The following is a 24,412-nucleotide window of genomic DNA, read 5'->3' as shown; positions in this document are numbered from 1 at the left end:
AGCTCCCAAAGGGGCTATTTGTCTTCATAGCAAAATAACGATTTCTCTCCTCTCACACCTTTTAAACTTTCCACTCATCTTGATCCAGACACAAACTGATTGAACTGTTTTATTGGGACTTTATGAGACGAACCTTCAAGAAGCAGAGTTGGAAGAAAAATGATCCTTGGTTTTTATATTCCTTTATTCTGAAACCTTAAATCAGAGCTGTGTGGGACTTAAAGGGGCAGCATCATGAAAAACCAACAGTTGTCATGTTTCTCCCTGCAGTGTTGCTCTGACTCTTTCATGTTTTAGAAATACTTTAATCTCCATGGCAACCATTCAGCTGCAAAACGCCTGGGTGGACTTAGCCCCGCCTTCAAGGCGCAGCTCCTCCCCATTCAGCTCCTTCAGACTAGCCAGCAGCAATTAGCAGACAGCAGGTGGAGCTGCTGAGCTGCTGCTCAGAGCAGCGCTGGTAAAAATGTTAAAAGGTTAATAGAGGAGCCATGTTGGGACGACTTCCTGGAGGCGGAGCTTCAGGAAGAGCAGGAGCTTTTAAAGAGCCAGAGGCCCAATTTAAAGGTGTTAAATCAGGAAGTATTATGTAGAGCATTATTATAAAAACAGAAGGTAACACAGTTAGTTGATTGTTACCTAGGACAACACATGATCTAACTGGAGCGGTTCTGGTTCTGGTCTCAGAGGTTCCAGAGGTCCTGCAGCAGAACTGGAAGTTTCTGGTTCTGTTTACAGCCAGGTTCGGATCTGCGACAACATCCCAGCTATGAACAGCTCCAAGAGCTCAAAATCCAACAGCCTGAACTCTCCACCTCCAGGCTAAAGCATGGTGGTGGCAGCATGATGCTGTGGAACCTTCTGGTCTTCTCCACGTCCTGATTGATTGTCAGATAAAATCAGAGTTTTGAGTTGAATAAACAACATAAGGAGTTTGGTATTCAGTGACGCCGTGGTGTCGGGTTGCAGTGTCTCTGATCTCTGAGCTCTAATGTCTTCGTCTGCATTTCTGCTGCAGCCGGATCCGCCTGGAGCTGATCCGAAGCTCACTGGCGTCCAGATGAGGCTGGCGTCCAGCAGCAGCCTCATCGTCCAGCCAAAGGCACAGAGAGCAGACAGGAGCTGCGACACTTTTAAACAAATCTGAGATTGAAGAAGGAGGGCAGAGGGTGACAGTGTGGTGGTGAGGGATCGGGGCGGTGGTACCGGTGGTACCGGTGGTACCGGCGGTCCAGTCGGCCCGCGGACTGGGTCAGACCCAGTCCTGCAGAGAGCGCTTGCAGTGCACCAGGGCCCGGGGTGGCTCCTTGTTCTGCAGAGTCCGGAGGATGCTGTAGACCAGAACCAGGATGCACAGGATGAGCAGCAGCGGTGCCGTCACCATGACCAGGGTCATGACCTTTGACTCGCTGTCGGTCACCGTCACCACCACGTTTACTTCCTGGTCTGGGTCGTCTTCTGTGCTGCCGGGCCTGAGCTCCCGGTCCGGCCCGCGACCCGGTTCGGTCGGCTGCGGGGGTCGGACCGGTTCCGTCCCCGGGTTCCGCTCGGTTTCCGGGTCCGGGTCTGGGTCGGGGACTCCAACGCAGCCCATGAAGTCCTTCAGGATGGAGCGGGGGTAGCCGCGGTCCGCCTCCGTCCGGCGGTTGTCGAACCTCCAGTAACTGGAGCCTTTGTAGATGTAGGTGGAGGCTGGAGGACAGCAGAAGAAGAAGAAGAACATCAGAACCACGAGCCGCAGGGCCGTCAGGATGTCGCAGTTAAAAAAGCAAACAGAGAAGAAGAGAATTAAACATCTTTTCATCTGCTGCATGGGAACGAATCAACCAGGTGACACAGAAAGGCTGACGCTACGTAAGACTGCAATAAACAGGAAGTAGAGGTTGGAACTTCCTGCTGGAGGTCTGGACTGGGAAACTTGACTACGTCAGTAAACCTGTTTCCATCCACCTCAAGCGAGCATCAAAACGTTTTTGTGGCATTTAGTAAATTATTTCTAATTAACCTTTCGATTTCTAATGTGGCGTGAACAGCTGCTGATGGTGGCAGGGCCACAAGGGGGCGCTGTTCACAACAACCAGCAGCGGTCCTGGTTTAATAACGGCCAGGAGACTCAAGTCCCAAACGTTCGTCGGATCCGGCTCTGCAGTCAGAACCGACCTGAAGGAGTCCAATCAGAATCGTTCTGACCAGACTCTGCTCCTCTACGGGTTCTGGTTTCCAGCTTCCTTCTGTGGTGGTTGAGGGCGGAGCTACAAACAGGAAGCACTACCTCCGTCGTCGCTGAGGAAGGCTCCCCTGGGCGAGGCCGGGATCTTGCCCCACCTGCTGATGGGTTTGGGGAAGTCGCGGTCGGCGCTGCGCGTCTCCTCGTTGTAGCGCCAGTACCTGCAGACAAGCAGCAGCTGATGACTCAGGGCGGCAGGAGCGTCTGTGGGCGCCGCGGGGCGTACCTGTCGCCGCTGAAGAAGTAGGTGAACTCGTTGGGCTCCCACCAGATGGCGGTGTCGATCCGATGGACGGGGATTCCTCGGCCGTACTGGTGCAACGGCTGAGGATAGCCGGGCAGAACGTCGGCCTCCCGGAACAACCAGAACCTGTCGCCTGGAGGACCAGAGGACAGAGAGGATCTTACAGCCAGCCAGAAAAAAGGGATAAATGGGCCCCGCCCACCGGCCCGTTTCTGCCAGTGATGACGTGCCGCTGCTGGTCATGTGACTCGTGACCAAAGCGTCTCCATTCCCATTTTTCTTGAGTTTTTTAAATCGCTGTGTTTCCATTAAGCAAATTTATTATTGTAATTTTAATTTGCTCATTTCTGCGGTTAATGCAGCAGAGAAAACTCTAACTCCGTGTTTTCCTCCTGCAGCTCAGCTCCTCAGAGTCCCAACACACCGGAGCCACACTGGGTCCCTCTCCTCATGTTGAGAAACCTTTCCACTACGGCGTCGGTGAAAGGAAGCAGCAGGAAGTCTCTACCTTTAAAGAAGACAAATTTCCCGTCGTGTCGTTCGTAGGCGGCATTGATGTCGTCAGGGAGGCCGTTCCAAAAGACGGAGATGGGCATGGGGTAGTTCTCCAGGACCCGGTTCCTCCGGACCCGCCAGAACCAGCGGCCCTGCAAACAGCCACAGCTTACCGCTCAGGTTCCGGAAGCCGGGTCGGGTTTTAGGGTCAGCTCTCACCTTGAAGACGAACATTTCGCCCCGCAGCAACGTCACCGTGTCAAAGTCTCCGTCACAGATGCTGGGCGGGCCGTCTGTCCTGACCGCCGGCGTGACCGGGTCCGGGTCCGGGTCCGGGTCCGGCCCGGTCCAGGTGGTGAGGGGCGAAACCAGATGAGAGGTAGGCGTGGCCAGAGGGGGGCTGAGGCTCGGATCCGGCTGGGCTTGGGGATCCGGGTCGGTTTGGGTCGGGTCGTTGGGATCAGGTGAGGAGGGTGTGGAGGGGGGCGTGGTGATGATGATGTCATCACGATGTGTGGGAGGAGAAGAGGGCGGAGCATCAGAGGCTACAGGAGGACCTGTAGAGCAAAACAGAACCTGAGGGAAAGACAGACAGAACCCGACCCAACAGAACTGAAAAGGACGCCTGCAGAACATGCAGCTGTCCAGACACACGGCCTCTCTGAGCAGCTGGTTGCTAAGCGACCAGCTGGCGTCCTGCAGCTTCTGCTCCCTTTATTTCTGGCCCGCTGTAAACATGTCGGATCATACAAGCCAACAGAACCGGGTCGCCTCAGCAGCGTGAGGAGGAAAACAGGAAAAATGCACTTCCTGTTTGGGACGCTGGTGTGGATTTTCTCAGATTCCTTAAATTCTCTGAATCTGTCGCCACGTTCAGAATCACGTGAACATGCGGTTCTGATCCGAGTCATCTGTCGTCTCCCTCGGTTCCTAATGGATCTCTGATGAAGACTCCTGAGTGGTTCTGTGGTCTTTAGCTTCTCTGGATCCGGTTCCGGTCCAGGAATATTGTCTGAGCAGAGGAAGCTGAAGCTGCTGTCGTTCACTAGCGAATGGATTCCTTTGAACGGTTCTATGCGGTCAGAACTGTTCTTTGTTTTTATGGCTTGTAATCGATGATGTTCTGCTTTTAGGTCGACAGCTATTATTATTTTTATTTAATTAAAAATGATTAAATTAAATGAATACAATTGATAGAAATGCATTTATTATTTGTATATTTAATTTTGTATATAAAATGATTTTTTGTTTCTGCTAAAGCAACTCAAGTCTATTTTCCTTTAATTGTGCTTCTAAATCACAAATAGACATAAATGTTATTAATGCACATAACAGTAAAGAACAACTTGTTTTTTATTTCCATGACTTCATTAGGAAGCTCAGACACTTTCAGAACCGGTAGAAGTGGACCTGATCATGGCTGCGTCACATTTACCAAACAGCAACACACCAGCTAAGAGAATAATGTTTTCATTGCAGGTTGACTTATATACTGAACAAACATCTAAAGGCCTCATGTCAGATGTTGTTGCCATGTGGAGTTAACTGTAAATGAGCATTGCTGACATTTTATTGTACCAAAGTAATATTTCTCTTGATCTGTGTATAATATTTAATCCAACTTCCTGTCAGTGAGCGTTACTCAGTGAGTTGTTGTTTTACTCGGTGCATTGTGGGACATGTCCACTGGCTGGTCAGACGAAATGAGCAACAGCTGGACAATCCTTGGCCTGGACAATAAAAGGCCCCAAAATGTCAGAAGTCATAAAGCCTCAGATGTTATGTTGGAGCCGTTGGCATGTTGGATGCAGGACGCCGTACCGACGGTTTGATAATGGTCCGTTATCGGACCGTCGGCCCTTTAAGAGTTGGTTTCCAACAGACTGCAGATCCTCCTCATCCTCGTCTGACCGCTCAGCACCAGACGGCCACGTCGGCTCGTCCGTCTGAGGATCGGCTCAGACCAGCGACACTCAGCTGATGAGACTATTGGTCTGAACAACAGACGCATCAAACCTCAGACTGTCTGTAACCGCCTACGGGAAGCCAACTGGGTCAGAATCGGATTCCTCAGCCTGACCCCGATCAGGACTGTCGATCCGCTACAAACGGCCGAACCACGATGTCATTATGAAGATCAGTAATTACTGAAAATGTATTTTGAGTTTCTCTATATATTGCGTAACCCAATTGTTCATAAAACTCTTATATTTGACACGGGGCTTTATATTTTTTCAGTGTATGTTTAGATGTGTTATTGCGGGGTCGATTTCAGGTTAGCTGGTCTGTGGCTGTTTGTGTTCCTCAGCCTGAAAAGGTTTGAGAAACACTGCAGTAGACTGTAGTACCCACAGTGAGAGCCAGGGGGCGCAGCTCCAGACGGAGCCTTGAGGAACTCCACATCTGATTTATAACAAAAGAAACATTTATTGATCAAAACTTTAGCAACAGGACAGAATCCCGGAGAAGGACCTCGCTGCAGCAAACAGGAAGGGCGGGACGGACCGCTGTCAGTCTCAGACCTTATTTGGAAACGGGACACATTGCACTCCGGAAGTGAAGGGGGCGCTATTACCTAGATTATCCGTTTCTCCTGTTTTTATTTTCTTTTGAAATCTGTGATATATCTTCACCTTTAGGAAGGATTTTCACTCTCAGCATGTATTTAACTTTTCTCTTTTATTTACTTCAGTGCAGCTCACAGTTTTTAACAAATTCTGTAGCTTTCTGTTTACTTCTAAATCTGCTCCTTAGTCGCATCTTTTCGGGCCTGATACTGCCTCTAGTGGCGTGGGGTGGTAACACAACTAATAAAATTACATTACTAAATCAGAATACCACAGTCTTTATTATTTTTTATTAATTTTTCATTCTCTTAAAGATGTAGAGCTAATTGAATGATTCCAGTTTTCACTCCTTGGCCAACTTGTTAAAACTGGTACATTTTAAATTCCTCGGGTCGTTCCTGGACATTCAGCTAAACTTTGCTGAAAACACTGGTTATATTTTTAAGAACTGTTCTCAGAGACTATATTTTAAGAAGACTTAGTGATCTTGGGGTTTCCCAACTTGAAGTTGTTGAGTTAAAATGTTAAAACTTAACATTCTAACTTGAGTTTTAACTTTTCTTCTTCTCAGCTGGTTTGGTCACCTGAGCTGCAGACTAACAGACAATCTGTTAACAATACTTTCAACGGCAACACTTCCGGAGTGCAATGGTCCCGTTTCCAAATAAGGTCTGAGACTGACAGCGGTCCGTCCCGCCCTTCCTGTTTGCTGCAGCGAGGTGGACTTGGAATCCCAAGCAGATCGTTAGCAAAACCATCCAGACCTAACTGAAGGAGGACCCGCTGACCTCCTGACCTCCTCCCTGCCTGCAGTGTCTCACCATACATGCGCTGGACCCCTGCGATGTCGTCGCCATGCAGGCTGAAGTTTTGCGCGTCGCTCCACTGGTAGAAAGGAGCCATGATGGCGGCGGGGTTCTCTGAATGCTCCAGGCCCAGAGCGTGGCCTAGTTCATGCACCGCCACCAGGAAGAGGTCGATACCTGCAGCACAGGTGACGGAAAAAAAATGTAGTCATGGAAACATTACAGGATGGGCAGCCCAACCGCAACCGCCCAGAATCGGACCTTCCTGGTTCTGGGCGTCCAGCGTCCACGGCTCGTCGGCGTCGAAGTGCGTATCTCCGCCCATTCCCGGCCCGGGGTAGAAGGCGTGGGCCAGCGACCCGCCCTCACCATCAAACGGGGACATGTCTCCATGGAAACCAGAGGCAAAGAGGAGCAGGATGTCGGCAGCACCCCCCGCAGGTCGCTCCTGGAAGGACAGTGGCGTCACGCGGCTCCACACGCCAAAGGCCCGGCGGATTGCGTCGGAGGTCCGGTTCAGACCCAGCGAGGGCGGGATCCGCCGGTACAGGATGCTGGCAGAGCGGGACAGACGTCATCAGAACCGGAACCATCAGAACCAGAACCTTTGGGCTGAAACGTGGCTTCGCTTCAGACTCAACCTGAAGGAGAGCCGCTCCTTATCCCAGCGCTGAGCCGTCAGGGCGAAGCGCCTTGTCCTGACCCCGCCGACCCCGGCCTCAGGCGTCCTGTCAGGGAGGGCGCAGCGAGGCCGCTGCATCGCCCTGCAGCACACACAGCTCAGCTCACATGTTTACATACACACCGCAGGCTGATTTGCTAACAGACTCACTTTAAAATGAAAAGTTTCACTTATTCAAACACACGCCGCCTCTAATATTCATGAACATAAAAGCACACCACACTTTTCAGATTTTCTTTGCATCTGTACCTTCAACCTCAAAGCTTTCCTCGGCTCTCTGCTGCTCGGACCCCAATTAAACAGAATCAGTTACAGTTTGCAGTCAGAACAAAGAAATGTTTAAAAGGTTGAAGGCCTGTAGATGGTTGCCACGGTAACAGAGCTTACGCCAGCGTGGCGGCGTCCAGGCGTCCGGTCGGCGCCAGGCCGTAGACGCGCTGCATGTCGCTGACGGCTCTGGTCAGAATCTGGGCCGAAAGCGGGCCGGACATCTGGAGACCGGACCGGGACAGGTAGCCGAAACGACGGAGCCACTCCTACCAGAACACACACACACACACACACACACACACACACACACACACACACACACACACACACACACACACACACACACACACACACACACACAGAGACACACACAGGTTTTCAGGTCTCAGGCCGAACTGGACCCGGTACCAGCAGCAGATGGTTCACATCAACATTCCTGCTCTGACAGACGAGGAGAAAAATGAAGTCAGCAATGGGCGCCTTCAGAACCGAACCGGACCTGGAGGACCGGATCAGGAGCTCCTGAGGGAGAAAATCCTCAGCAGCAGATCAACCAGATGTTCATGACTTCAGGACGGAACTGGACTGGAAACGGTTCGGACTGGACTGGATCATTCTGTATTAAACTGTAAGGAACTTTGGGCCGGAAGTGGAAACCTGCTGCTGTTACCTCCGGGTTCAGGTTTTCCTCATCAGGCGTCTCTGCGCTGCAGGAGACCAGCGGAACCAGACAGACCGACATGATGATGATGATGCTCATCTTCCTCTCTTGCCGCAGCTGATGTGATGATGATGAAGGAACTTTGTCCATTAGACAGAGAGCGCTTCCTCTTCCTCCGCAGCCCGTCCGGATTCCGAACTCTGGAGTTCTGACCTGAAGTTGGACCGCAGAACGGTTCGGAGCCTCCGGCCCGGTCCAATCCTGGGATCAGCTGAAGCAGGACTCACATACCCGAACTGAACCGAGCTCAGAGGAACCGGATCCTGGAAAGTTCAACAGTTCCTTTCTTCACCGCGCAGAAGTGGACCCGAAAGATCAGAACCAATCAGAACCCATCTGAGGTTCTGCTCCCACCGTCAGGTCACATTATTTCAACATCTAAAGCTCCGTAAAAACGACGGAAATACCCGAATAAAGTCGATCTGTGATTTCAGAGTAGGTCTCCTCCCGGTATGGCAAGTCATTATATCACATAATAAAGGCCCAGTCTATCTTTAACTGTTTGGATTTTAAATGTACCCTCACCGGCCACTTTATGAGGTACAACTGGTCACAGAGTCATCGTTAACCTGACATCTCCATCCCTTCACCGAGGCGGTTCTGGTTCTAATGGTTCCTCCTCCGGTCTCAGTCCAACAAAAAGTCCAAATGTGCAAAATTGCATTCTTTATTCCCAAATAAATGTCATAATGTGAACAAACAGCAGCAAAGATCCAGTTCTATTTATTTCATGTTCCATAAAGCAGTGCGGTACCAACAACCCAGTTACTCTGTCGGTTCTGAACTTCAGTTTGACCATCATTTTTTTTTTCCTTTCGAAAAATTTTATTGTTACTGTAAACATTTAAAAACATTACATTATTTCAATTATCCAGAAATTTTTCAAGAAACTTACACAAAATCATCGGTTTAGGCTAAAAGAAGTATAAAACAGAAAAACTCTGTGTGTTAAAAGTTGAGCAGGACCGGGTGACTCCCTCCCAAGTCCGGAGCCGTCCCGTCTTTCCAGACAGCGCTTGGTGCTCAGAGGGGATCCCGCCCTGAAGCTCCTTCCCTCCTGCCTCACCCGGAGGGCCAGGCCGCCGCTGCTTGGACCTCTGCTCGTGGAGCGCCGGCTCCTTCGTCCACGGAGGCGCAGGCGATTCTTCTTGGTGGCTGTGTCCTTGGCGCGCCACCTGCAGCCCTTGATGTTCCTCTTTTTGCTGCCGCCATCCGGATCACAGCCACGGGGGGCATCTGCCTGCGCCTGCTCACCAGCAAGTTTCTGGAGGTCCAAATGGCGTCTTTGATGGTGGCTGGGGTGAGCCACCTCTCAGCGAAGTCCTTTCTCGTCATTTTCTGCTGGCTCACCCCGTACAGCACTAACTGTGCATGGAGGACCTCCCTTGCTGGCAAGTGTGGGAATTGCAAGGAGCCGGCCTTCGCCCACAGGTCCACAGCAGTGCTGCACTCCCACAGCAGGTGCCTCACCGACTCCGGCGCGCCACAACCGGGTCGGGGGCAGATGGACGTTGCAGACATGCCACGGGAGCATAACGGCTCTGACCGGCAGGATCCCATGAGCCACCATCCATGACATCCTGGAGTCTGTTTGGAAGGACGGGACGGCTCACGTTGCGCCAAACGGTGGAGGCGTCTCCATACAGGAGGCCGCGCACTGGAGTCACTGGTTCCCGGTCCTGCACAACAGAAATAATAAAACGATGATTAGTTAAAATCTTGCTCTCCTCTCCTTCCAGTCCAAAATGTTCTAAAAATTTCCGAATAAAAGCATATGCAGGAGGAAGGTTAAAACCTACTGGGGTTCTAAAATTTCTTTTTATCATTTTTAATTTTCTGTTTCTTTTTCTGTCTAAAAAGTCATACCTGTCGTGTTTGTCATTAAAGCCATAAATATTTAAGAGGTTAAAATCCTGTCCGTTAAAAGTCAGATTTGCTAAAAGTGCTCGTCCCTCTCTCACCACGGTGCTCCCCTTCACCAAGATGTGCGGGTTGTTTATTAAAATGGCCACGCCGTCATTTTTATTTTCGTTGGAGCCGCTCCATATAGACGGCCGTGGCCACAAGTCCTGCCACCAGGTGTAAGTCTTTAAAAACGGGAGTGAACATTCTGGTAGTAAAAACACATCTGACTGTACGGAGCTTAAAAAGGATAAAACACTCTGGGCTCTAACTCGCGACTTCACACTTCTAACATTGATGGTTGAGAAGGTGAGAGTCATGAGTATGATGGCTAAAATCAAGTACGACATTTTAAAGGATTAAAACAAGACTAAGTTCAAACCATGTTAAAAAACGGGCGGTCATTAAAACAAGGCGGGTTCAGAGACTGTCCTGTGAACAGAGCTCCTCCTTCCCACATGGTGGTGCAGGTCGGGTTGGAGCTCCATTCCCCCTTCGGACTCTCGGTGTCGGCCGTCTTTCTAAAGCCGTTACCTTGTTTGGGTCCTCCGGGGTTGATTGGTGAGCAAAGTGTAGGAACGAGACCTGATTGGATGAGCCAGCGAGGAAGGCTCTGGATTCCTCTCCGAAAGAACCGAAGAATTCCTCCAGCCTTCCTCTCTTCCCTACCTTGGGGGTAAGGTCGGGAGGTGACTCAGATGCCGGCCTCTTAGCCAGCTGGGCGTCGGGGAGGGGGGCATCATGGCTGCTGTCCGTCTGTTCTTCCTCAGAGTCCGAGCTAGCTCCGCCTTCGGTTAGCATCTCCCCCCCCTCACTGGATGTTTCGGTCTGGGGGGGGCTTCCTTCCCCTCCCCGCTTCCCGCCCTCTCCTCCTCTCCTCCAATCAGAGGACCTGGCGGGAGATTTGAATTTTCCGACCCAGCTGCTTCCACTTGCTCATTAGCCGTTTCCGTTAGCGTCTCTTTTCCTTTTTTCAGTTTATTTGCAAACGACTTTGGACAGTCTCTGAACAGATGATCCTGTCCACCACACAAATTACATTTCCGCCCGTTCCTACATTCATCAAACGTGTGTCCCACTTCTCGACATTTACCACAGAAGACTTTCTCACAAGTTTCGGCCAGATGACCATGCTCGCCGCACTTCCGACACAGTTTGGGTTGGCCTTGATAGTGAATGTAGCCTCTGTTCTCCCCCAGGACTATCATTGAGGGGAGATGCTTCAGGCCCTGGAAGCCTTGGGGGTCTTCCCATTGTTTAATGGGGACCCGCCAAGCACAGTTCCAGATGCCGTCCACATCCCGCACCTTCATAGCCTGGCCTCTCACAGTGCAGTATCTACCCAGCCACATACAGATGTCTTCAGCACTGACAGTCTCATTGAACATCCTGACAATCACCGTTTTCAGGGAGTTGTCAGTCAGTTTCTCGACGTCAAAAGCTGAAAACTGGGTCTTAGCATTTTCAAACCGTGTCCAAAACTCCTTAAGAAGTGCGGCAGAGCAAAAACTTACGTCATATCCCTTATTGAAAGGCAGGGTAAGGATACAATTCAGGTCATCTGGCCGAAACTTCAGCACCTGTTGGATTAGTTTTCTGGAAAAGTCCAATCTCGTTATTCTATTTTCTTCTTCTCTTTCCTTAAATAAAAATCTAACACTGTGGTGCCTCCGCCATGGCTAGCCGCCATGGTGGAGGCACCACCAGTTAAAGGTTTAAAACCTTTACTAAAAACAATAAATAGTTAAGAAACACCAATAAATACAAATAAAAGGTAAAAGATATTTTCCACTACTTAGTGGTCAATATCTCACCCAGGGACTAAATTTACTGAACCTCTAAATCAGTGGCAACAGCCAAGTCACAAAGACTACCGCTATCACCACCCAGAGGAGGGGACCGCTGTCTGAGCCAAAAGGCCAAGAAGCGATCTCGATCCAATCTCATTATAAATTTAAAAATTTTGAATTTTAAGGTCGTCACAAAAATCGCAAAAAAAATTGCTCAACGGTGGCAACTAGCAATTTTCTGTTGACACAATGGTATGAACGTACTTCATCGTAGACACATGAAATTTGGTACACTTGTAGAGCTCACCAAAAGACTCAGAACTTACATTTAATGTTATAAGCCAACTATCACAGGAAGTCGGCCATTTTGTATTGGAAGTCCATTTTTTACCTCGATTTTGACGTTTACAGCCTTCGTATTTGATCGAACTCTTCCTAGGGATTTCGATTGATCGGCTTCAAACTCGGTCAGTCTGATCATAAGGCATGTTTGATTTAAAGTTATCAAATTGGTGAGTTTTGGAGCATGTTGAAGGGGGGTTAGCAGGGGTCAAAGTTCACCTACTCGCCATGAAACACGAAACTCTTATATTTCCTATACAAAAACACATAGAGGGACCAAACGTTCAGTGATTGATCGTCATCGGGTGTCCTAAAATACCCTATGGTCAAATGATGACATCGCTTAGGCCACGCCCCCTGAGAACAGGAAGTGTCATGTTTTACTATGAACGGTCGCTATCTTAGCCCTTTGACCTAATCAACATGAAACTGTGTCCAGAGACAGAAGACATGTTGGTGTGTTGTGGATTCCAACCCCGACCGGCTTTGACATAGCAGGTGGGCGTGGCGGTGTGGCGAAGTGACCTGTAACGCCGTTGCCATACGTTTGGCTCTGAATTCCACAATTTTGGGCCCAGCTGCTCCAAACTCACTAGGATGGATCCTTATCCACCCACCGACAGGAATTCATAACAAAATATGGTGGGCGTGGCCTAATTTCTCTATAGGGCCTCCTAGAGTATTTTAAATGAACAGCCCCAAGCCATGCTTTAACCTAGAATTACGAAACTTGGTACACATGTGTATCTTGTCAGGACGCACAAAAAAGTCTCTTAGAGCCATGCTCTAAACCCAACAGGAAGTCGGCCATATTGGATTGATGTTCAGATTTTGACTGCGATTTTGACGTTTACAGCCTTTGCATTTGATCGAACTCCTCCTAGGGATTTCGATTGATCGGCTTCAAACTCGGTCAGTCTGATCATAAGGCATGTCTGATTTAAAGTTATCAAATTGGTGACTGTATGAGCTTGCTGAAGGGGGGTTACCAGGGGTCAAAGTTCACCTACTCGCCATGAAACACGAAACTCTTATATATCCTGCACAGAAACTCACAGAGACACCAAACCTTCAGTTATTGATCATCATTAGGTGTCCTAAAATACCCTGAGGTGAAATTATGACATCGCTTAGGCCACGCCCCCTGAGAACAGGAAGTGTCATGTTTTACTGTGAACGGTCGCTATCTTAGCCCTTTGACCTAATCAACATGAAACTGTGTCCAGAGACAGAAGACATGTTGGTGTGTTGAGGATTCCAACCCCGACCGGCTGCGATGAAGCAGCTGTGTGTGGCGGCGTGGCGAAGTGACCTGTAACGCCGATGCCATACGTTTGCTTCTAGATTCCACATGTTTCGACCGAGCTGCACCAAACTTGGCCTGACTCATCCTGGTGTGATGCCTGAAAATTCTATGTCATCATATTATGACGTCATCTAAGCCCCGCCCCCTCAGAACGAATGAGAGAGATCTTCTGTGTTAAACAGAATAAACAGTCCATGTTCGTTGTTTGTAGGGCAATGCTGCCCTCTGGTGTTGAATTACTGAAATAATGAAACGTTTTCAGTAATTCGACACCAGAGGGCAGCATTGCCCTGCAGATGAAATACTTCGATTTTGTAATACACAGGAAAAAATGAAAAATTTGTATTTCTAACACAAAAACTCACAGAGACACCAAAGTTTGAGTTATTGATCATCCTCGGGTGTAAAATAATATCCAATGGTCAAATGATGACATCACTTAGGCCACGCCCCCTGACAACAGGAAGTCTCATATTTTGCTGGGAACGGTTGATAGCTTCTGCACCAAACTTGACATGAGTGATCCTCGTGGGATGCCCGTCGATCCTACGTCTGAGTGATCCTGGTGGGATGTCTGAAAATTCTGTCATCACATGGCGTCATCTAAGCCCCGCCCCCCCAAACAGGAAGTGCTGTTTTTTTCCTAGGAAAGCTCCGTTTATGGCTCTCTTGACCTAATCAAGATGATTCGGATGATGTCAATGCTCGCTGCTGGCTGAACCGTGTGGGCGTGGCCAAATGGCGAATATCAGTCCCTCGCCATATTCATACGTTTGGCTCTAATTCACACATGGATCATCCGATTGGCGCCAAAGTGGATATGTATGACCTTTGTTCACCTCTAAAGAGCCCGACGAGGTTGAAATGTAATTTGACTCCACTGCGCCCCCTAAGTTAATACATGGGCTGTATCTCCTCGATGCATCGACCGATCTGCACCAGATTTTTTGACAGTCGTCGGGGAGCGCTGCCGAACGCATTCACGCATGTCGCCCGGTGGACGGGCGGGGAAAATGCGAGACAGCATCTGCGGCGGCTGGCGGGCGGCGGTGCTGGAAACCGTGCGAGAGCTTCTGCGGTGGCTGGAACCCCCGCGGTGACCAATAGGCCGGAGCGGCGCTTGCTGCGAGGGCCACCCGAGGCTGCTTGCAGCTTTAATTTCTTCTTCCTTAAATAAAAATCGAACACTGTGGTGCCTCCGCATGCCGGCATGGCTAGCCGCCATGGTGGAGGCACCACCTGTTAAAGGTTTAGAACCTTTACTAAAACCAATAAATAGTTAACACCAATAAATACAAATAAAAGGTAAAAGATATTTTCCACTACTTAGTGGTCAATATCTCAACCGGGGACAAAATTTACTGAACCTCTAAATCAGTGGCAACAGCCAAGTCACAAAGACTACCGCTATCACCACCCAGAGGAGGGGACCGGTGTCTGAGCCAAAAGGCCAAGAAGCGAGTTTGACCATCATCACCACCTTCAAAGATGTTGCTCTGTGATTGGCTGAGTCCATAAACGGTTCTAAACGCGGGCCAGTGGAGGCCCGACGGGGCCGGTGCCCTAGAACCGGTACTGGTTGATCACTGACGGTTTTAAACTGCAGGTAACCGAGCCCTTTAAGGCGGTGGTCCCCAAAACCCGGGCGGCGGACCGGTACCGGTCCGTGGACCAATTGGTACCGGGATGCGCAAGAAATAATTAAATATTTCCGTTTTATGAATTATTTGAGTGTGGAGGATCTTTTATTTTGAAAATCCTTTAACCGGATTCTCTCGGTTCCGTCTTGCCGCCAACATGGAGCCACAAGCAGCAAAATGAGTCAGAAACGGATCAGATTGTTTGGAAAGTTTCTTTGTGAAGGGAAAAGGCCCAGAGAAGAGCCAGGAGGATGGATTTATCCCAGCAGGTGATTCCCACAGTCCAAGCTCTGCATGATATGGTGACCGGATGTTAATGAGGCAATGAAGCTTCAAGCTGCTTCTCCACTAGAGACCAAGAACCCTGAGCATCAGCAACACTTCCGGTCTCATCGTCTCTCATCTCTCCCAGATGGACCGTCTGGTTGCAGAGAAACAAGCTCAGGGCTCCATTAGTCGTTACCCTGAGTTAAAGTTTTCACCAAAGTAAAATGTTCGTTTTTGTGGCGCATCTGTATCTTATTTTGAAGGGATATGTAAACGTTACCATAGCGACCAGAGTCAGAGAGCGTTAGGGCAGTGGAGAGACAGAGGAGAGGAGCTTGTGAGTTTTAGGTCTGGTTCACACCATTTAAGGATTGTGGGATTTAACATTTTTAACTGAATAAACATCCATGTTTATTAAATAGATAGTTTCCACATATCGCTGATATCCACTGGACTCTGGGTTGCGCCACGTCAGCTGTTTGGGATTCCCCTGCGTGCTTACGTCAACACGTTTTCTGATTGGCTACCTGTCACAGGTTGCTTCTTGCTCCCAGTTAGGGATACCAGGGCAAAAAATGTAAAATTGTGCCATGTGAACTAGTCTTTAGTTTACACACCAACATGCAGAAGTTTATCTGACCCCCCAGTAAAACAGCTAAATCTTGACCGGTCTGCGGTGATAAAAAGGTTGGGGACCACCACTGCTTTAAGAGACCTCCAAGTAGTTGAATCTGGGCCTGTTCTGAATGGAAAGAACTTGATTCTCTGGTAAAACGGCTTGCCATACATTCTGAAGTTGACCTACATCCATAAGCGAAACCTGAGGCCGCCACCTGCTGTTCTTGTTGTAGAATTGCAGCTGCACAAACTGTTAACTAAAAAACTGGAAGAGTTTCTTTCCAACCTTAATATTTTGTAAGTAAATCAGTTTTCTGTTGGCAAAATTAACAAAACCTTTTTGACCGTTTAAATCAGGGGTGTCAAACTCCAGTCCTCGAGGGCCGCTGTCCTGCAACTTTTAGATGTGCCTCTGCTGCACCACACCTGAATAGAATAATTAGGTCATTAGCAAGGCTGGGAGAACTGATCTACACAAGGAGGAGGTCATTAAGACATTTCATTTCAGTGTTTTGTAGCTGTGGCACATCTAAAAACTGCAGGACTGCGGCCCTCGAGGACTGGAGTTTGACACCTGTGGTTTAAATGATGACTTAACATGTCCGCCTCACGAACCCCCGGCTCTGGTCCGGTTCCTCCATCACAACAGATTTAAAGTTGATTTTTGGGGTTTTCTGCATCATAAACATTATTATTATTTTGGGTTTTCTGCATCAGTTTCTGGCTGGAATGAATCACATCTAGAACTTGAAAGTATTTTGAGTTTTATAAAAAGCTGCTGTGAACAGGAGGAAAACAGGAAGTGATGAAAGAGGGTTTATTGGAGCTTCCTGCCGTCAGGGGCCGTCGGGTTCGGGGACCCGTCTCCTGCCGGCCTTGGCCACGATGATGAGGACGGTGAGGAAGAAGCCCAGCGTCCAGACTGCGGCCACAGGAAGAACCGCCACCGTCAGAACATCTGGAACAAAGCAGACATGAAGAACAGAACCTGGAGATGATGACGGAGGAGGAGGAGGAGCAGCTCACTGGACACGGGCCGGTCCGGAACCTCGACCCGGATCGGTCCGTAGGACAGCAGACCGCGGCTGGGAAGCGTCCTGACGGCTTCCCGCTTCCTGATGGCGCCACAGCTCTGAGGAGAAAAACTTTAAGTTCTGGGAGGACCAGAGGAACCGGGCCGGATCGGAACTGGGCCGATGCTCACCGGCAGGCAGGATGGCTGGTCGTCCGGCTCGCACAGCTGCACGCTGCAATGCAGGTAGAACTCGGCGGGTCCAGCGGTGAAGCGGAACATCTGGAAGCGGAACCGGACCCTGGAGCTTCGGCCGTTGGGCCCGGCCCGGTCCTCAGCCAGCGGGAGGAAGGTCACGGTGGGGTCGGCCACACAGCTGAGGAAGAAGAGGAGGAAGGGTGAGGAGCCGCTTCCTTCAGCACAGAGAGGAGCGGAACCGGTTCTGACCCGTTCTGGACGAGGCTGTGAAGCAGTCCGGTGGCGTTGGGCTGCGGGGACCGGCTGGCCCAGCAGTCGTCGACCCGGAGGAGGAAGAAGTCCGCAGGCTCGGCCACAGAGACCTCCACATGCACCTGCAACACGAGGGCCGGGGGTCAAAGGTCAAAGGAAAGGGTTAAACTGCAACACGGATAATGTTTCAATGTTTCACAGCGTGTTGGATTCATGTCAAAGCGTTAAAACCGTAGATATGGTCGCTGTGTTGTAGTTCTCCAGACCGGGTTAAAAGAAACGTTTTAATGGTCTCGGGATTTTATTTCTAGACTGCAGCTGCAGAAATATCACCAAATTTATCAACATCTTTGTTTTCACTGGATGCAAAACATTCCGATTCAAATCCAAGCAATAACGTGACTTGCTAATTTCTGTCGTCGCCTCCCCTTTAACTTCTACAGTCACTTAGAAAAGAAGCTCAAGGAAAGCTAAGCTCTGTGGACGTGATGCTAGAAAACTAGCTGTTCAGGGACAAACTGTACAAAACGGCGTCACTCACTGCGCTGAATTATTGTGCGCAGGTGTTGACTGACATGTCGCATGTATGGGACAACGCTGCGACCAAAGTCTGACATTCATGAACGATCCGATTCTTCTGAACGGCTCTTTACTAAGAACGACAGGACTGGCGCCTCAGCGACAGCCGTTCTTTGTTCTTGTAATGCTCTGCACCAACTATTATTTTATTTAATTATACACATTGATATTTATTTAATCAGCAAATAAATAAAACACCAGAACATGCTCGTTGCTCGGACCGTGTTGGTCTCCTGTCATGTTCCAGATGTTCCAGCTCTGAGCTGCTGGGCTTCATGCAGCAGAGAGAGAGAAAGTCAGTCGCCTTGTTGCTCCTTGGTCAGCGTTCATAGTTGAGTGTTACATTAATTACATTAATTACATTAATTACATTAATTACTGTTTAATGCTGCACACAGTGGTGGTTTCTGACATGGGCAGTATGGGCAACCGCCCAGGGCGTTATCATTTTAGGGAGGGCAGGAGAACTCCAGATTGTGGCACAGAGATGAAGCCAAGCAGAATGAAGAGTTTGAATTGATAATGATACTGGTTAAATATATTTCAGCTCCAAGTGTTTAATATCTGGATGTTTTGAATCTTTCAGATCAATTTGAGAAGCAATTTTGATCATATTTCACATTTATTGAGTCACGTAGCGCGAGGCGCCGGTCTTGGTCTCGACTCGGTCTCGGGTTGGGTGGTATTGACTACTAGAGATCGGTGATCGGTGTGGTAGAAAAAAATCCCTAGAAATTTAGTAAGTCAATTAATCGGAAAACCCTGAATCAAACATTTTGCATTGAGATAAAACCTTTAAGTTTTAGATTTTTTAAATTAGTCACCTTTTTCCATCCAGACATTAATCGGTTAATCTAAATTAATCGGACCGGAACCGGGTCAGCTGTGTCTCCTTACCGGGTCCCGCAGCTCTATGGTCGGCGTGCCGCTGAAGGCCCGGCTGAAGCTGCTGTCGGCGAACAGCAACATCCGGATGGTGGCGTCCGTCTCCTCCACCTGCATCACCATCTGGCTGATCAGCCAGGAGACATACGTTACCGCCGGAGGTCCAAACTGTGGGGGGATCACCAGAATCGGTCTGGTTTTCTCACCTGGAGATGGGCCGGACCGGGAACGGCAGGCTGACCCTGCGCAGGTTCGGGTAGACGCAGGTGAAGTCCATTTTAATGGCCGGGTCTCTGATAACGTTCCCGCTGACCTGAGGTTCTGATTGGACCATGAGGGAGTACAGGAGGTGGGTCGAGTTCTTCTGCAACAGAACGAGTCGGTTTGGATCACAGGTGAGGAAGGTCTGAAGCAGTGGGACCGGACCGGTACCTGCAGCGGTTTCCCTCCGCAGGCCAGGTATTTCTCCCTGGAGGTCCGGAACATGAAGAACGGCGTCCCGGCGATCACCTCCCTCTGGGCCCGGCACGACCGGTTCGGCAGGTGCAGCGACTCCAGCGGGACCTTCAGGTAGGAGAAGAAATCCTCGGCGGCCCGGATGCTCATGAAGTCTCTGCCGCACAGGACCTTCAGCTGCGCGCCTGCAGGAGGACGGACAGCGTCACGGCGACAGAAACTGGCAAAAAGCCGCAGAGCGTGAAAAAGAAAGAAAAAGGAAACTTTAAGCGCCGCTCCACGACTGACGGGTTAACCAGATTTATCCAAAATTAAAACTCATTTCCTTGGAAACAGCAGAAACATCTCTGCCGCAAACAAAATAATCTGCGGGACTTTCTCTGCGGGACTTGCTCATAGCGGAACAAGTCGGCGTCGGGCCGGGGGGCGGGGCTAATGACCGGCCCTTTATACCCAAATAATATAATTATTATAATAATTTTACTTTACAACACAGACATGACCGCAACAGCGGAGCTTACAAGTTTCACCACCACAGAGAGAAACTGTGGCTGAAATCCATCTGACATGAAGTTCAACAAACCAGGAGACCAGAAACATCTGCTGGTCACTGATGACGGAACAAATTCAAATCAGTTCAGAACCGCGGATGGGTTCGGATCATTTTAACACTTTATCAATCTCAACTCAGAGCCTGGAGCAGCTAGCAACTGCGGAAGCTAAAAGCTAGGTTCATTGTTGACGCAGCGGCGCGTTGAAGCGGGAACGCAGCGGCAAGCAGCGCATGCGCAGCGTGTCGCAGCAGCTCGCGCTCCTCTGGATGTTTGTAACTCGGCGCGGATCGCGCGCGCGCCGCCGTTCACACAAACTGGATTCTCCAATGGAAACCTGAACTATAGACGCCATGCTGCCGTCTTGGCTCAGAACCGCTCAACCCGACCAGAACTCAGCCTTCAGTTCCTGACGTCACTGCTGGACCACCGACAGAGAGAAAAGGGGATGTAAACTAGGCGGCTGGGCTGATCCAGTTTACAGTCAGTCTACAGTTAACTCGCTCTGTGAATAATGTCAGAGCTGCTACCTGTAACCAGTCCGGCTCCTTCGCTGGGCTGCCAGTTTTGGCGGGTCTGAATCGCTGCCAACAAAAAACTCCGGTTCATCTCCAAGACCAGGAACAAAATATGCGTCCAGTTTTTGGCTTTTCCTTGTTCTCTGTTTCCATCCTTTTCACTTTGCCGCTCCATGAGCTCCACTCATGTTAACTTGGTCTGTAGAAATGCTCTAGCTAGTTTGCCATCTGTTGCCAAGTGACTGATGATGACGTCAGTCCACTTGTAATTTTGTGTCAAAGTTAAATGTAAATAAAGTCAGTCATGCAACAACATTTGACACTACGTCACTAAAATCAGTCAGTCTTGTAAAGTTTTTAGCAACCATGACTCAACAATGACTGGGGCAGCCTGCTGGGGCAGCCTGCTGGGGCAGCCTGCTGGGGCAGCCTGCTGGGGCAGCCTGCTACATAATCCTACATGCACCATATTCAACAGGAGGCCCGCCGCCTTCTCCAGCTCTCATCAGACGTGATAAAGGCTTGGATCCCTGCAGTCATATTTTGCCTCCCTCTGGGCTCCTGTGGGCCCCTGTGGGCCCCTGTGGGCCCCTGTGGGCCCCTGTGGGCCCCTGTGGGCTCCTGCTCAACACCGGCAAAACCGGAGAACATGTCTCAGCCATTTGATCATTAAAAAAGCGGCCATGTTTTCTGTCAAACCGCGGCAGCTGGTTGGTCACTTGCTGACCAATCCACTGACAGGTGACGTCATTTCTATTAGCCTTGCTGGACCGAGAAATTCATCCAGAACCGAACCAGGATCTGAGCCAGCGGGTCCAGACGAGTCCGAAACTGCTGGTTCTGCTGCTGAAGAAGAACTGACATGATTTTAACGGGTCGGGGCTTCGGAACCAGACCTGAGGTCCGGAGGCACCAGAACCGCCGGGAGAGGAGCACGTACTGTGTCCGCAGTTCGAGCCGTAGAGTCCCGCGGCGCAGCGGCAACTCCTCCGGTCCGCGGATAGGACGCAGGTCCGGGGGTCGCTGCAGTTCTCCACGCTGCAGCTTCCTGCTCACATGGAGGACGGGATGAGTCCATCCGAACCGGAAACCACACAGGAAAAACTTCTTCTGTCCTTACCTTCAACTCTGAGACACATGAAGCCGATGAGGATCAGCTGGGGAAGACGGAGCAACATTTAGTTCTTCACACTGAACAAATCCGCCGGTTCTGACGGTCCAAACACCCACCTTCAAACCCAGCGGCGCCATGTTCCGGGAATCAGTAGGTTCGACTCTGTTTCTCTGCGCTGACAGAGGATCCGGACGCCGCTTGTTCTCCGCTCGTTTTCAGCAACTGCAATCAGACTCACCTGGTTCACACCTGCGGGCCGCGCATGCGCCTTAAACACCCGTTTGGCCTGTTAATTAGATTAATTCATGCGCACTAAGAAAGAAATTAAAATAACATAGTTTGAGTTAAATAAAATGAAGGAAAGTAAAACAAGGTATTCATATATAACCGCCAACAAGATTTTGAAATCAATATTTTATGATTATTTTTCTATATAAAAAAAACAACAACAAAAAACCCCAAAAGTTTGGACTTTTTCAAATTAAAGTGAACTGTTGGACCTCATTCATTTTTGTCTCTGTGCTCCACCAGGTCCGGTAACCAGTTCCTGAACCCGACCAGAACCCCTCAATGTACCTTGAGAAATAATGAGATTTGGTTATAAAAACAGGCTTTAATGCTAAAAAATGATCACATGTTACAAGCCATACATGTCATCCAGACGGATCAGAACCAGAGTGACATGCACCGTCCAGCACCGGCCCACTGAGCTGATGGACGGAACCAGGTGAGGCAAAGACTGGAGAGTTTAGCATTTTATTCCTCTCTGCAGTCTGTTCCTCCCTAAAGGCTCCAATCAGGTTCAGTCTAATCCGTTTCAGGCTGTTTACATATGACTGCCGGCAGTCTCACATAAACATGGTTATGTAAGCTGCAGGGTGTGTGTGAGCAGATAACAGAGATGGAGGGAAAGACACAATTCATAACAATAATTTTCCTCTAATCAGTCAAATATTAAAAATAAATCATAAGTTGAGTTTATTTCTGATTTTTTTTTACGATATGTTCAACTAATCTAGATGAGCTTCAAAGTTTCTGACCTCAGTGAGAGTGGTGTAGTCAAAGCTCAGATTAATGGAAACGTTGTTTTCAGGTCAGACAGGAAATCTGCAGGGAAGAGACTAAAGTGGGTCAGAAATATTAAAACCAGCCAACAGCCACAGGACAGAACCAGAGCCATCTGCTATCTGGGTCAGAACCAGAACCATCTGCTGGTACTGGGCGGAGCTGCGGTCTAAACCGATCCAGTTAACCAGAACCAGAAGTTCGGTTGTAACTTGGTGGATTTCTGGGCACCTTTTCTAAAGTGACACAGTAAAAAATGACAGCAATAATTTTCTTTCTTTAACCTTTCATAAAGAAAAATGAGGCTGTTAATTTTCACCATATTGTTCATACATGAATAAATATCAGAGTTCCAACATTCGCCAGCTTCACTGTACAAACTGAATATTGAAATTAAGTATTTAGTTAGGAATTTAAATATTTAATTTGATAGCTAAATATTATGACGTAATTTCTCCCTCTGACCAGAACCGAACCACGAACCCAGTCACCTCCTCTGTTCCTGGAGAGTTTCATTGTTAGAGCGCCTCATGCTGGCCAGGTTCTGTTACTACAACACGTCGGGTCTTCATGGGTTTGCATGAAAACATTTTCAGAAAAAACGTCATGTTCACCAGGAACCTTAAAAAAAACACACAAACAAAAAGTGGAGAAAACTTTCAGGTTTGACCAGCCGACTGGACGGCGGCCGCGTGTGGCCCCCGAGCCGCGTGTTGAGCCCCTCGGTGACGTGGTGAGTGATGCGCGGCCGCCCTGGTGTTGAGAAATGGCCGGATTCTGGCAGCGCTGCCATCGGCCTGATTCACAACACCAGCTGCAGCAGCACATCAGAGAAGAGGTTCGGCTGTCGGTCCGGTTCCGATGCGCCTGCAGCAGACAGAACTGCAGGGAGGATGATGAGGACGAAGGTCTGGACGGGTTCTGATGGATCCAACGGTTCTGCTTCCTGTTAAAATGATTTCTGATCTGATTGTTCATGAAATATTTCTGCCTTTGCTTCCCTCAGGCCCCGAACCGGAACCGGCAACCATCTGCCAACAGGCAACACGCCGCAGATCACCGCGCCTGCAGCAACTTGTCCTCAGACATTCTGGATGATTTACTGTCAAAAACAAAACCACGAAGAGTGAAATGATGATCTGAAGGTTTTTCTTCCTTTTTCAGGAAATGCTGACAAATGATTCGTCCGACACTGAACAGTTTTTTAAATTATCAGCCAATCAGCGAGCAGATCTAAATCTGCTGCTTGAATCCAGAAAAATGACTAAAATCTGATTTAATTAGCAACCAGTTGATGAGATGGTCCTAAAGCTCAAGCCGTGTTGTTTTTACATCTGCGATCAGAGACTTCCTGTCGGAAGTGGATTGGGTCAGAGGATGATTAAGGGTCAGGGTGTTTCATCTCCATGGAGACAGTCCAACAGAACCAGCGTCCCCTTCTGCACATTTAGAACAGTCTTCAGTTTTTCATGATTTTTTGAGTCAAAAGAACTTTTTAGACGAAGGAAATAAAGATCAACATCTGGAACACGACGCATTCATTTACACTAAATCATTTCTGACCCGCAGCCCTGAACGCATCCTGCTGGTTGAGCACCTACCACTTTTTTCTTCCACTCAACTTTCCATTAATACACTTGGATGCAAAAATGAATACGGAGATAACTGAACAGGCCCGCTTTATCATTCTTTATGATTATTGTAACTATAAACTGGATTCGGGGTTTTAATTGCTGGAAGCCGTAAAATAAACTTCTGAAATATTTTTGCTCCATCTGGACTGAAACTTTTTCTGTTGAAAAACTGGAATAAATGAATTTTCTACATCAGCCTGAGGCAGAAAGATGTTTTAGTTATGGAGGACAAACAGCAGCAAACATGAGGAAAGTGACCAACAAAACACGG

The 24,412-nt window shown here is 49.0% G+C and overlaps 2 protein-coding genes across 5 annotated transcripts; both read right to left on the bottom strand.

The window, feature by feature from the left end:
• Window positions 1-536: 536 nt before the first annotated feature.
• On the bottom strand, window positions 537-8,366 carry LOC102216372 (matrix metalloproteinase-15-like). The gene is made up of 10 exons (XM_023345984.1): window positions 7,962-8,366; window positions 7,409-7,557; window positions 6,981-7,103; window positions 6,601-6,893; window positions 6,355-6,516; window positions 3,186-3,523; window positions 2,980-3,118; window positions 2,454-2,604; window positions 2,273-2,388; window positions 537-1,692 (listed from the first exon to the last, which is right to left on the bottom strand). Exons 1-10 carry the CDS (start codon window positions 8,100-8,102, stop codon window positions 1,253-1,255), a joined length of 2,052 nt encoding a protein of 683 aa, XP_023201752.1. The 5' UTR covers window positions 8,103-8,366; the 3' UTR covers window positions 537-1,252.
• Window positions 8,367-16,632: 8,266 nt separating this feature from the next.
• LOC102220225 (uromodulin-like) lies at window positions 16,633-23,241 on the bottom strand. Of its 4 annotated transcripts, XM_023352158.1 has the most exons (12): window positions 22,483-23,241; window positions 21,943-22,018; window positions 21,559-21,728; window positions 21,449-21,485; window positions 21,269-21,376; window positions 19,236-19,444; window positions 19,010-19,167; window positions 18,816-18,930; window positions 17,337-17,461; window positions 17,082-17,265; window positions 16,904-17,009; window positions 16,633-16,835 (listed from the first exon to the last, which is right to left on the bottom strand). In XM_023352158.1, the coding sequence occupies exons 3-12, from the start codon at window positions 21,577-21,579 to the stop codon at window positions 16,714-16,716; spliced, it is 1,185 nt and encodes a 394-aa protein (XP_023207926.1). In that variant the 5' UTR covers window positions 21,580-21,728; window positions 21,943-22,018; window positions 22,483-23,241; the 3' UTR covers window positions 16,633-16,713. The 4 variants fall into 4 exon arrangements, with proteins under 4 accessions (XP_023207926.1, XP_023207916.1, XP_023207930.1 ...); XM_023352148.1 differs by having other exon boundaries at window positions 21,943-23,241; XM_023352162.1 differs by having other exon boundaries at window positions 19,010-19,164; window positions 21,943-23,241.
• Window positions 23,242-24,412: the final 1,171 nt, after the last annotated feature.

Source organism: Xiphophorus maculatus, chromosome 2 (genome assembly GCF_002775205.1).
Source record: "Xiphophorus maculatus strain JP 163 A chromosome 2, X_maculatus-5.0-male, whole genome shotgun sequence".
Classification (NCBI taxonomy): domain Eukaryota; kingdom Metazoa; phylum Chordata; class Actinopteri; order Cyprinodontiformes; family Poeciliidae; genus Xiphophorus; species Xiphophorus maculatus.
The sequence above is the reverse complement of the archived record's forward strand: the minus strand, read 5'-3'. Positions and strand labels throughout refer to the sequence as shown.